Raw genomic sequence first — 13,427 nt, forward strand, 5'->3', positions numbered from 1 at the left:
TGTAACTCAGTGCTAGAATATGTACTTAGTAGGCATAAGGCCCTAAATTTAATCTCCAACAAACATATGAACAACATACAGCCTCTGTTACCTTCAAACTCTTGCATAGGTCATTGTGGTAAACAAATTCTGCTATAAAATCTTTGAAAATATATATAAAAAACAAACCAAAAAAAAAAAAAAAAAAAACATTTTGGTGGCTGGGCTTGTGGCTTAGTGGTAGAGTGTTTGCCTAGCACATGCAAGGCCCTAAGTTCAATCCTCAGCACCATATAAAAAATAAATAAAATAAAGGTATTGTGTCCAACTACAACTACCAAAACATTTTTGGGCTGGGGTTATACCTCAATTGGTAGAATGCTTGCCTTGCATGCACAAAGCCCCTTGGTTCAATCCAGCATCACCAAAAAGAAAAAAAAAAAATCAATACTGAATGACATTTCATTTATAATCTGAAAATGAATAAATACTAGTAAAACTTTAACAAAAATCAACTTAACAATTATTTGGCTATTTGTAATCTAACTTTTTTTTTTTTTAAGGGGTAGGGCAACTAGGGATTGAGCCCAAGGGTGCTTAACCATTAAATCACATTCCCATCTTCCTTTTGAATATTTTTTTTTCTTTTTTTTTTTTTCTTTTGAGACAGGGTCTCATCAAGTGGCTTAGGGCCTCAGTAAATTGCTGAGGTTGGCTCTGAACATGCAATCCTGGATTACAAGTGAGCCCACCATATTTTTATGTGACTTTTGAGAATATACTCTACTCAGTACATGAATAACTATCCAGGAGGAAAAGTACACCTCAAAAAGAAGATGAATCCAACACCATCAAAACAAACACAGTATGAGCATAAATATTTAAGACATAAGGCATATGTTCTTTCATAGACTAGGACAAATTTGATATGTTTTTTCTGTTTGTAGCCTGAATGAAATTTTCCTCCAGTCTGTCCAACCTCACTTGGCTTTTATTCACTCAGAGTCTCTGGGACCATTCCTAGAAATCACAGAATGAGGGTTAAGGATGTAGCTTAGTGGCCAAGCACTTGCTTAGACTGATATTTAACCTAACCCCAGAGTTTAATATTGAGAGTGGGGAATGCGGGTGGTGCAGCAGGGGGAACAGAAAAAGAGTAAAAGGGGGAAAAAAAAAAACAAAAAACACAGAATTGATATGAGTCTTTTATTTATTTGTTTTCTCTGGGGATTGAACCTGGGGCAGTTTACTGCTGAGTTATATCCTCAGTCCATTTTCTTTTGAGATGAGATCTCACTAAATTGCTGAAGATCTTCCTGAGGGTTGCTAGGGCTGGCCTTAAACTTCCTCTTGCCTCAGCCTCCAGAGTTGTTGGATAACAGGCATGTACCACGCAGCCATGGTCTGTTTTGGACATGGGTCTCAAAACATTGGATATATCCATGCTTTCATAATAACTGTATGTGAACTGGTTTAGTGAGAACCCAGTCCCGAAATAGACAAAATGCTACACAACAGTTCCTGGGTATGCAAACCAGCATCCCCATGTGTGCCTTTGATGGTGTGAATAAACACTGCTGTATGAACACACGTCTTTTACAGTTTTTGCCAGTTTATGACATAATGTGCAAATTAAAGGCATTTGTTTAATTAGGAAAAAAATATTAAATTTACATGAACCCCTTTGTATTCTGAAATTATTTTCTTCCAATTTACATATTTGCTTGTTCATTGTTTTTTAAGCTGGTATACTCTCAGCACCCACCCACCCCAAATTCCCCAGGCATGGTGGCAGACCTGGAATCCCAGCAGTCGGGAGACTAATGGGAGGATTTAGAGTTGAAAGCAGCCTCAACAACTTATTGAGGCCCTAAGCAAATCAGCGAGACCCCACGACTCTAAATAAAATATTAAAAAAGGGCTGTGGATGGGCTTACTGGGTCAATCTCAGGTACAAAAATAAAATAAAATCCCCCTACCTACTCTACTGACCCAATACATCCAAATGTCTGTAACACTCTATCAAAATGCCACTTTTTCTCCTCTCCCAAAGATGGTTTAGTATTTAATCAATGGATTCAATTTGCAACATGTTGCTACAAGTAATAGTGTTGTACAATTAGCAGTTTTTTTAAAAGCATCATTTACCAATGGTTTCTTTTACTAACTGAAACAATGTTAGAGATAACTGTAGACAACAAAAATCTGTAGCAACTCTGTGAACTCCTATATCTTGTAGCTTAAGGGAATTTAAAATAAACAAGGTATCTCAACTGTATCTAATTTAGTCTTTTTAAATCTGTACTTGTATATATATTAAAATTTACAAATTAAGGGAATAGTTCTCACAGATACCAAACACATTTCCTTAAAGGATGTTTTTCCCATCTCCCGCTTTTTGTTATTCTTTCCTTCAAAGCATTCACTGCAATTTGGAATTTATTTGTCTTTAAATTTTCTACTTGCCTTTCCTCAGTAGTATTTAATCTCCTGAAGAGCAGGAAACACATTGGTCTTAAATTTTTCCAGTATACCACCAGCATTTAGTATGGGCTCAAAATATATTTAGTAAATATTAATAATGTTATTCAGAACAGATCCCTTCTGAAACATTTAATAGAGGCTTGGTAATGGTCCTAAATATTTTGAAAATCACTATGTCATGCCAACTGAGAGCATGTACAAATGTGACTCATTTATTTATGATTTGATTCTTTTTAAAACATGTTTCCAAATGACATGTAGTTATACTATATGCAAGTATCCTGTCCTTTGCTAGTGATACAGGCATTATGCCCCCCACTCCCCATATGGCTAGCCCTTCCTCTTTATCAGCATCATCAAGGAAGGAAATAGTCGAGAGCAGGGCTGCTGGTGCAGAACCAGCAGCAAGATCATGTTGTTTCTTTTTTTTTTTCTTTCTTTTTTTTTTTTTTTTAATAGATCAGTCTCTGTAGACACTTTCCTGGTTTAAAATTCACTGACATTTCTTTATATTTGTTCACCCAGTTCTTTCAAAGATATTTTATAACCAAATAACTAGAAAATGTACCCTGACTGCCAAGGTCTTCTCCCCAAGATGCTCACACAATGATTACCACCCAACCCTGCCTCTCATATTTGATATTTGATGCCACGCTGGCCATAAAGCATTAGGAAGGAAACAACTTCAGCAAGAGGAAGATTACAAAAAAATAGATATCACTACTTAAAGCTTTAAATTTTGAAGTACAATTGAATGAATGTAGGTATACATGTAAATAACAATTTCATTTAGCTTCACTCAGAAACTTAGAGAGGCCCTAAACCAGTTAGCAAGACCCTGTCTTATATATATGTGTAAAATGCAAATATATATATGTAAAATAATATATTAAATATATATGTAAAATGTAAAATATATATATGTAAAATATATATAAAATTAAATATATGTAAAATGGCTGGAGATGTGGCTCAGTGGTTAAGTGCCTCTGAGTTTCAATCCCAGGTACAAAGAGAAAGAGAGGTATGAGACAAGGCAATTTCAACCCTGCAACTGGATTCAATAAGGACCAGGTTCAGAGCAGAATGGAATAACCCTCAAATTCTATACCAAATTTCCTCCGTGTTGACCAAAATCAAAGAAAGCAGACTGGATTCAATGCCAATAGCAAGGACAAAGAGTTATGAAAAGAGTCCAATTTATAACCTGTAGATTCCCATCACTGAATCTCTAGGGAGAATCCAGGTAGAACATTTAAGTCCTTATGAATTAAAACCTAAACTGATATAGGTGCAATGATACAGACCTATAATGCCTGAGGCAGGAAAATAACAAGTTAAAGACCAACCTGGGCAACTTAGGAAGAGCCTGATGTTGTTCAGTGGAGCAGTGCCACAAAAGCCACAAAACAAAATCTTAAAAATTTATAGTCTTTTCCTACTCTCCCTCCTTTCTCAAACACACTTGCCATCTTTTTTAGGGTTATATAATATTCTACATCTGTCTAGCTGAATTTTAATCTGAAGGCTTTTAACATTCTTCTGTGCAGAAGAAAAACAAAGCTTGGAAAAGGAGTGTGTGTGTGTGTGTGTGTCAAGTTTTTAAAACTTGAAGTGCCTATATCAAAACAATTTTTTCTCTTAGAGCATTTTCCTTGCCTTCATTACTTTAATAACTAACTATGGAGGGAAAGTAAACAATTAAGTTCTGCTTGCTAGGACAGATGACATACGGCCACTCACAGGTACTTAAAAATAAAAATAAATTTAAAAGAATCCACGATTCCCAAAAGCAACACATGGTATATTTACTTCTCAAATTTATTTCAAGTGACAGGACGCTCACAGATTAACATAATAAACAGAAATAAATAGCACTCCCAAAGCCCAATTCCGTTTCCTAGCAAAGGTGGGAAAAGATTTACTGTCTATTTGTTTCTACATGTAGACTCTTTTTTTTTCTAAAACTGAAACTTAATGCTTGAGATAGTATAAAAGAGATCTAAGAAGGACTCCACAGATGAGAGAAGGGAAGGGCGTGAAAGGAGGCAGATGAATCAATATGAAGCAGAAAAACAAAAAGTGGTTAAATTTGTCTTGAAAATAACCACTATTCATTTTGTCCAGGCCCCAAGAGAATTCGTAGCAAGCATTTCATTCATTTCACAGTGTCTCGCACATTGCTGTGTGGTAAATATGAAATAAATACTTGTTGGTTGATGAAAAATGTACATGCCAACACTGTGTATACACAGGAAACAGAAACTCAAGGTGGTCAGCCAAATTAGAAATCAACACAAGGTTTGGTTCTAATGTGAACACTTTCAACTCACACAACTAGGGGGACAAACAAGATAAAATTCTGCCATAGTCATGGTTCAAGATGTTGTTCCTCTTTGAGGCTAAAACTTTATTTGCAAAAGAGAAGTTACAATTAGGTAAAATATTTTAAATTAAATATATACAATGTGATTTTTACAAACCAATTTTTTTATTGCTTGCTATTTCTTCTTGAAATAAAAATGTTGCTAAAATTTAGAGTAGCAATATGCCACTTGAAAGCTTAAGCATATAAGCACCTATTTGCAAGACTAATGCTAGCCTTGAACTTTTAGTGATGCCATATGCTTTTAAATTAACCCTTCTAAATACTGTACAAAGCTTATAACATGGATTGTTAGCTTATAACCAAATTAGGTTACTGTTAAATACTCACCAGTCAATCTATAGAATATAAAGAAAACATTCTTATTCCTATAAGCTCTATGAATGCCAAAATTAAAGACGATATAATAAGAATTATATTAAGCAATTATAATCTGGCTGTAAGATCTCAAGACTTACACATTTTAAGTTGAACTAAAATCTCCAAGGACCTTTTCTCTTTGGGAAAATAATCACACATTTTAAAATAGTCTTTAATGGATGGTCTATTAAAATCACAATGGATCTTAGCTGTCAACTTCAAATAGTACCTTTCTCCTAAAAAGCTTAAGTACACACACCAGCTTAAGTACACACACTGTGCAACAACACAAATGCAGATGTTACAAAGGGAGATATAAAGAAAAATGAATTTTATTCACAAGACTTTGCATATAAACTTTTCCTTCTGCAGACTTGTGGGAGTTGAAAATAAAGGGTGCTAATATGCACATTATGCAGTACATCAGAAAAAAAAAAAGAAAAAAACTTGAGCGAAAATTCATTAATCTACTAAAAATCTGAGAGAATACACACCCACTGTATTCCATATTTACCCTCAGGTGACAGAAAAAAAAACTATATGAAATGGAAAAAAAATAAATATTATTTAATCAACAGCTGATTACCTTTAAAACTTTGGGCTTCTTTTCCCTCTGGGGCCTCTTGTTTTCTTTTATAACCTAAAAAAAAAAATCAAATTGGAAAATGAGCCTCCATCGAGAAAAAAAAATTAGCTCCCACTCCCCCCCCCCAATTTTTTGACTACTTCTCTGTAAAACTACTTATACCATTTAAAAATCATCATCATGTTTGCTAGGCAGAACCTAAAAATCTTATGTAAAATGTATACTTTAAAGTCACTAAAAAAATTTTTTTTCTATTAAGATGATGTAGGGAAATACCCTTTTTTCCCCTTAAAGTCTGTCTTAATTAGCCTCTGCATTCTTCACAGCGAAGCCCACGAGGTAGCCATCTTGCTTGCTTCTGCAGAGGAAGCCTCTACAGTGGAACAGTTCTGCAAACTGCTTTTGGTATTATTATCATGGTGTTTAAAGGCAGCCCTGGCCTGCCAGCACTGTAGACGTGCTGGGCATGCCTTTTGCAAAAACAGCCCCACAAAGAGTGCAGCCAATGGCAATGCAGAGCTTAGCAACTCCAAAGTGATCTTCTCAGCCTAGCCCTTCCTAGACAAAGGATCTCCTGTGCGGCTCAGCTCTCACCACAGGACACAGGCAGCCACAAGCTGCGACATGGAGTTCTCTGCAGAGGATCTGGTCGTGCCGAAATCACAGGAGGCTTCAGCAAAAACAATGCACACAAATCCCCCAGGTCGCCACCATTGGATCGATGGTGGAGTCTCCCTGATTAGTAACCTCTTGGTGGCTCCGAGGGTAGGTCTCCGTGGGGGAGGGGTGTGCAGTTCGCCCTCCAACATACAGGAGACATAACTAAGCCTAGGGGGGCATTTGGGCTTGCTGAAACTCTGGAAGGTATTGTGCATTTTTACTTTATAAGGCAAGGCGAAATATTGGCGATATTTAAGGCAGGGAGGTTATGTGAGGACAGTGTAGGCTCAGCTGTTGGGCTGCGTGTCTCATTCCTTGGAACCACACCTCTTTGCAGCAGGCGCTCTGCCCAGAAACACAGCAATTTGATTTCTGTCAATAAATGTCCAATGACAAAGGCAGATTAAAAAACAACAATAAAGCCACTTAAAAGGAAAAGAACAAGATGAAGACAAGGAGAAGGGGTGGCGTTTTAAAAATACACTTGCCACTGTCTAGAGAGAAAAGATTTCTCTCTCTTGCTATGGACATTTCTGATGACTGTCAATTACAAAGAAATCCCTGATTAACCAGAAGGCAGATTCTGACTTGTACTTGTAGGACAAAAGGGCACTTTTGGCTCCTTTCTCTCCCAAGATCATCAGCTGTCACTGAGCATTTCTCTGCAAAACTGACAAGCCTGCCTGCACACCAGCTTACTGGTCAGACACAGCAACTGGCTTCCCAGGGACTAGGAGAGGTACCTGAGCCAGGGATGGAACAAACCACCCACATTCACAAGAACCCCTCATATGGGACTGCCCAGTAGGTGGTAGGCACAGAGAGCTGATACCATAGTTGACACCTGCCAGACACTGGGAAAGGCAAGAACAGATAATTCTCCCTCCCATCAGCCCCCTGGTGTTACAACAGTGAAAGCAAAGGACCAAATCAGCAAAGAACTGGAGCAGCAGTGGTGAGCTAGCTGGTCTCAAGGTCACTGCCAAAAAGCAGTGCAGAGACCAGTCACAATCACGTCACAGCCACCTTGACAGCTGCACAGATCTTGGGAAGATAGCCCCAGTTCCAGCCTCGCAGAGCCAAATTTTCAGCAGCCCATTTGGAGGATTGGCAGGATGGCTTGCCTGGCTGCTGAGCCAAAGAAGGGTTTTCCACTTGCAGTTGGATTCAGAACAGATTCCCACAACCAAAAATTGGGAACAGAGTGAGGGCCGGAAAGCCTGCGTTTCATAACCCTTGGTTCCTCGCCTTTCAGTTTGCCACGAAAGCACGCTTTGCTTGTTGAATTGTGAAGTCCAACCTGCCTTGTTTTCGCACTTACTCTTTTGGAGCTGGGTTTGAACTCAGTGTGACATGCATGCTCTACCACTGAGCTATATCCCCAGCCATTATTGCACTTTTAAACTAGCTCTCTCTACCACCCACCCTCAATATTTTTATTTTATTTATTTATATATATATATTTAGTTTTTGGTGGACACAACATCTTTATTTGTATGTGGTGCTGAGGATCGAACACAGTGCCCCGCACATGCCAGGTGAGCACACTACTGCTTGAGCCACATCCCCAGCCCCCCTCAAAATTTTTAATCAGTTCATGTAAGGGGAAAAACCTACTGGGTGTGGTGTTCTCAGGTGTTCCTTAAACACTTGTATCAACACCAGTGGATTCTGACTTAACCACATCCACCAGTACAAACTTACCAAGCCCATACTATCTCCAAGAACTTCTCTATGAGGAATGAAGCATGAAGCAGCCATAAAACAGGATCAAATACACTAAGCTTTCAAATACACCATGCTTTTGAAAACAGGTTTAGAGTCTGGTGCAGTGGCACATGCCTGTAATTCCTGCGGCTCAGGAGGCTGAGGCAGGAGGATTCCAAGTTCAAAGCCAGCCACAGCAAAAGCCAGGTGCTAAGTAATTCAGTGAGACCCTGTGCATGTCCGGCTCTAATAAAATACAAAATAGGGCTGGGGATGTGGCTCAGTGGTTGAATGCCCTGAGTCCAATCACCAGTGCCAAAAAAAAATTTTTTTCTAAATATTTCTTAGTTGTCAATGAACCTTTATTTTTTTGATATGTGGTGCTGAGAATGGAACCCAATGCCTCACAAATGCTAGGCAAGTGCTCTACAACTGTGCCACAACCCTAGCTGCCCCTTTCCCTAAATTTTTTTAAAAGGTTTTAAAAATAGATGTTAGCTTAATCTGTTTTCTTTTTTTTTTTCAGGCTTTTTTTTTTTTTATTGTAAAATATATGTAAACTGAGCATCATGGCACATGCCTATTAATCTCAGTGACTTGGGAGGCTTAGGCAAGAGGATCACAAGTTCAAGGCCAGCCTCAGCAACCCAAGGAGACCCTGTCTCAAAAACAAAAAGGGCTGGGGATGTAACTCAGTGGCAGTGCACCCATGGGTACAATCCCCAGTAATGAAAAATAAATAAAATATATGTAATATAAAATTTACATATTTTTATAAAATATTTAATAAATAATAATAATAATGAAGAAGAAGGAGGAGAAGGAGGAGGAGGAGGAGGAGGAGGAGAAGGAGAAGAAGGAAGAAGAAGAAAGAAGAAGAAATTTTTATCAGAGATTTGATATTTTTCCCCCAGTGGGAATTAAATTCCAGGCCCCCTGAATGCCAGCCAAGTGCTCTATTACTGAGTACATGTCCAGCTCTTTTTACTTATTTATTTTTATTATTTTGACACAGGATCATGCTAAACTGCCCGGCTGGCTTCAAATCTGTAATTCTCCTTCTGCAGCCACCCCAGTAGCTTGTATTATAGTCATGTGCCATGATGCTAACCCCTATCAGAGACTTTTTTTTTTCCTGTTCCTTTTTTTTTCTTGGTACCCGGGTTTGAATCCAGGGGCACTTATCCACTGAACCACATTCCCAGCCCTTTTTATTTTGAAACAAGATCTTGCTAAATTGCTAACAAAGGCTTTGAACTTGTGATTCTCCTGCCTTAACCTCCAAAGTCACTGTGATTACTGGTGTGGGTTACCACACCCACCTCCTATCAGAGACTTTTTCAAATTAGTTTGGTTTCACTTCTTGTGACACATAAAAACCTGAAAGACTGACAATAGAGAACCATCCTGGGTGACTGGGTTAAGCAAAGCCTTAGTACAGCTATTCCCTGGTTTCCCTCTAAGGCTACTGTATTCCTATATCCCTCCAAGGAGCCAGGTCTACCAGTATCCACTCCCTTCTCTGCAGAAGTCCTGTCTCCTGTTGGTTAAAGAAGTTCCTTTTTTTTTTTTTTTAAAGGGACAGGAGTGTTGGCGATTGAATCCAGGGCCTGCAAATGCTCTATCACTTAACCACATACCAGTCCTAAAAATTTTGCTTCTTATTACTAGTCTGGTTTGTATAATAATCATTTTCTTTTCTTTTCTTCCTACCTTCCTTCCTTTCTTTCCTTTTTTCCCCCTTCTGTTTTTAAAAGAAGTCTGGTCCCATGAGGTGGTGCACATCTGTAATGCCAGCAACCATCAAGGCTGAGGCAGGAGCTCAAATTCAAAGCCAGCCTCAGCAACCTAGAGAGACCTAGTCTCAAAAGAAAAAATAAAGAAGACTGGAAATGTAATTCAGTAGTAGAGCATCCCTGGGTTTAATCCCAAAGAAAAAATAACAGGTAGGGTGAAAACACCAGCATCTCCAAACCAAATCCTCTATATAATTTTGAAACTAAAATTTAAACAATTGTGTTATTGTTCAGATTTACATGAAAAAAAGTGCTTCACCTATCTTTGTTTGCTTACAAAGTGGTGGTGGCAGGGAGTGGCTGGGGATTGAACCCAGGGATGTTTTACCAACAAGTTAAATCCATAATCCATTCTATTTTTTGTTTTTAGAAAGAATCTTGCTAAATTGCTGAGGCCTCACCAAAGTAGCTAAGGCTGGACTTGAACTTATGATCCTCTTGCCCCTGTCTCCCAAAGTCAAAGGAATTACAGGAGTGCTCCCTGACACCTGGCTATACTAAACATTCTCTCAGTCACTTACCATGCATGTGATAAATGAAAGTGGTTTTACATATTTTGAAAAGAAAGCATTACTATTTACTCCTGGCACATTCAGCAGAAAATACTATCTTATACAAGATCAATGTTCTTGGTGGGATAAAAATCTTAAGGTGCTATTAACTTTACTGCACCTAATTTCCAATTGGTGCAATTACAACAATGAAGAACTGTGACTGTCATTAACTAATAAAACTATGTACAAGTGAACAAAATAGTGAGCAATTAAAACTCATTTTGTGTAAAAATTAGAGATCTTCACAGCACCCAATATTTTAGGGCAATGGAAACTTTCCCAGATAAATCTACTATCAAACAAGATTGCTGCAAGAGATAAGACACACCATCCTAACATCATCTTATATTTATGAATTTTAAAAGAACATAAAATTTTCATTTCTAGTGATAATGGAATTGGTAATTTGGAACAACTCTCTGGCCAGAGATAATTTAAAAAGCTGGGCAAAATATAAAATCATCTGCTTGAGGGAATGGAAGAGTGAACTATTACCATGGTACTCAAGAATTACTAGACCATGATTCAGAGGTGAATGAGGACTAGGGAAGGAAATACAAGTAAAATAAAAAATAGGTAAAAAGATAGTCAAAGGAAAACATTGAAGTTGAAAGTATTTGATTCATGTTTAAAATCTTTTATAGCTGAGTACCTGGAGTCCAGGGTACTACTCAGGAGGCTGAGGTAAGAGGATGGCTTAAACCCAGGAGTTGAAGTCCAGGCCTGAATAACATAGCAAGGCCCTGTTTCTCTCTCTCTCTCTCTCTCTCTCTCTCTCTCTCTCTCTCTCTCTCTCTCTCTCTCTCTTTTTGTTATTTTTTTCTTTTATTTTGTTTTTATATCAGGGACTGAACCCAGGGGCATTAACCAGCACCTCACAAACATTTTCAAAAAACTCCACATCATGTACAATCACAAGAATGGGATCCTAGGGGCTGGGGATGTGGCTCAAGCGGTAGCGCGCTCGCCTGGCATGCGTGCGGCCCGGGTTCGATCCTCAGCACCACATACCAACAAAGATGTTGTGTCCGCCAAGAACTAAAAAATAAATATTAAAAATTCTCTCTCTCTATCTCTCTCTCCTCTCTCACTCTCTCTTTAAAAAAAAAAAAAAAAAGAATGGGATCCTAATTAGAATAAACTTTAAAAAATTTAAATTGCATTTCTGTGAAATATACCTGTAAGATTCTTTTCCTTTCTTTTTTTCTTCCCCCCTTTTTTTTTTTGCTTGGTTTTTTGGTGGTATTGGAGGTTGTATCCAGGTGTGGTCTTCCACTGAGCAACATAACACCCCCAGTTCTTTTCATTTTGTATTTTAAGATCAGATCTTGTTAAGGGGCTCCTTCAGCTGCTGAGGCTGACCTCAAACTTGGGATCCTGTTGTGTCATCTTCCTGAGTCTCTGGGATTATAGGTGTATGCACTACATCCAGCTGAATCTAGGATTCCTTCCAAGTTCCACAATCTAAAAGACTGCAGTAGTATGGTTATCCCTTAACCAGGCCAACTGTTGATTGCACTCCTATCCATCCTGTCTGGGCCCTAAACATTTTGATTAGGGACATGGGGAATGCCTTCCAAACCAAATCCTCTAATCCTGCTTCAACTCTATGGCCCTAGACAATTTACCAAGTCTCTATAAGCCTAAAAGTCTCGATTCATAAATTGGGGGCAGTATATACATTTCATAAGACTGCTGTTAGATTAAATGAGACACCAGGGCTGGGGATGTGGCTCAAGCAGTAGCACGCTCGCTTGGCATGCGTGCGGCCCGGGTTCAATCCTCAGCACCACAGACAAACAAAGATGTTGTGTCCGCCAAAAACTAGAGGATGAATATTAAAATTCTCTCTCTCTCTATCTCTCTCTAAAAAAAATAAAAATAAAGGTCAACCTCAGCAATTTAGCGAGACCCTGTTTCAAAATAAAAAATTTTAAAAATAAATAAATAAAAAATAAATGAGACACCATAAGCCAGATATTACTACATGCAGAAGGAAAGAGAAAAAATAATTTGAGCCAATTCAATCAAATCAGTGAGGTTTCTATACAATACAGAGTAAAGTTCATTTTTTGGATTACAAAAATGAAAAGAAATTCAGCCCAAGCAACTAGATAAAAAAATGAAATACAGAATTACTCAAAATTGAAAACTTTGTTTCAAACATTAGCAAAACAGTGAAAAGATATCATAAAGAGAAAATACTTGGAGCTGGGAACGGTGGTACACACCTGTAATCCCAGAGGCTCAGGAGGCTAAGGCAGGAGGATCAAAAGTTCAAAAGTTCAAAGCTGGGGCTAGAGTTGTGGCTCAGTGGTAGAGCACTTGCCTTGCATACATGAGGCACTGGGTTCAATCCTCAGCACCACATAAAAACAAAAAAATAAATAAATAAAATAAAGATACTGTGTCCATCTATAACTAAAAAAAAAAATTTTGAAAAAAGAGAGAAAATACTTGGAAATTATATATCTTAAAGGAGGTACAAAATCCACAATACATAAAGAATTCTTGACAGTCAAGGACAAAAATATTTTTGGGGGGGGGGGTAGTTTTAGAGATTGAACCCAGGGCTTGAATGCTAGGCAAGCATGCTACCACTGAACTATATCCCCAACCACAATTAACTAATTTAAGGAATAGGTGAAGAGTAAGATATGTCTCCATATAGAAAAGGCCTATTAGCATAAAAAAAAGGTAACTCAACTGCATTAACTAATAGAGAAATGCAAATCAAAACTAGAGTTAAGACAGCTTGGTGGCAGGCAGAGGTAAGAAGGTCAAAAGATTGAGGCTGACCCCGGAAAACTTAGCTAGAAACACTGCTTCCAAATAAGAAATAAAAGTGGCTGGTGATGTAATTCAGTGGTAAGCACCCCTGGATTAAATTCTCAGTGATGAAAAATAATTGTTTA

At 38.1% G+C, this 13,427-nt stretch overlaps 1 protein-coding gene across 6 annotated transcripts in view; it reads right to left on the reverse strand.

Annotated features, from left to right (window-relative positions):
- The window catches only part of Tet1 (tet methylcytosine dioxygenase 1), a 137,324-nt gene that overhangs the window by 89,552 nt on the left and 34,345 nt on the right, over positions 1–13,427 (reverse strand). For all 6 annotated transcript variants that reach the window (XM_078041215.1, XM_078041210.1, XM_078041206.1 and 3 more), the window contains one exon: positions 5,796–5,849. In XM_078041215.1, coding sequence (XP_077897341.1) covers positions 5,796–5,849 — 54 coding nt within the window. The remainder of the gene's footprint in view (positions 1–5,795; positions 5,850–13,427) is intronic.

This window comes from Ictidomys tridecemlineatus, chromosome 1 (assembly GCF_052094955.1).
Source record: "Ictidomys tridecemlineatus isolate mIctTri1 chromosome 1, mIctTri1.hap1, whole genome shotgun sequence".
NCBI lineage: Eukaryota > Metazoa > Chordata > Mammalia > Rodentia > Sciuridae > Ictidomys > Ictidomys tridecemlineatus.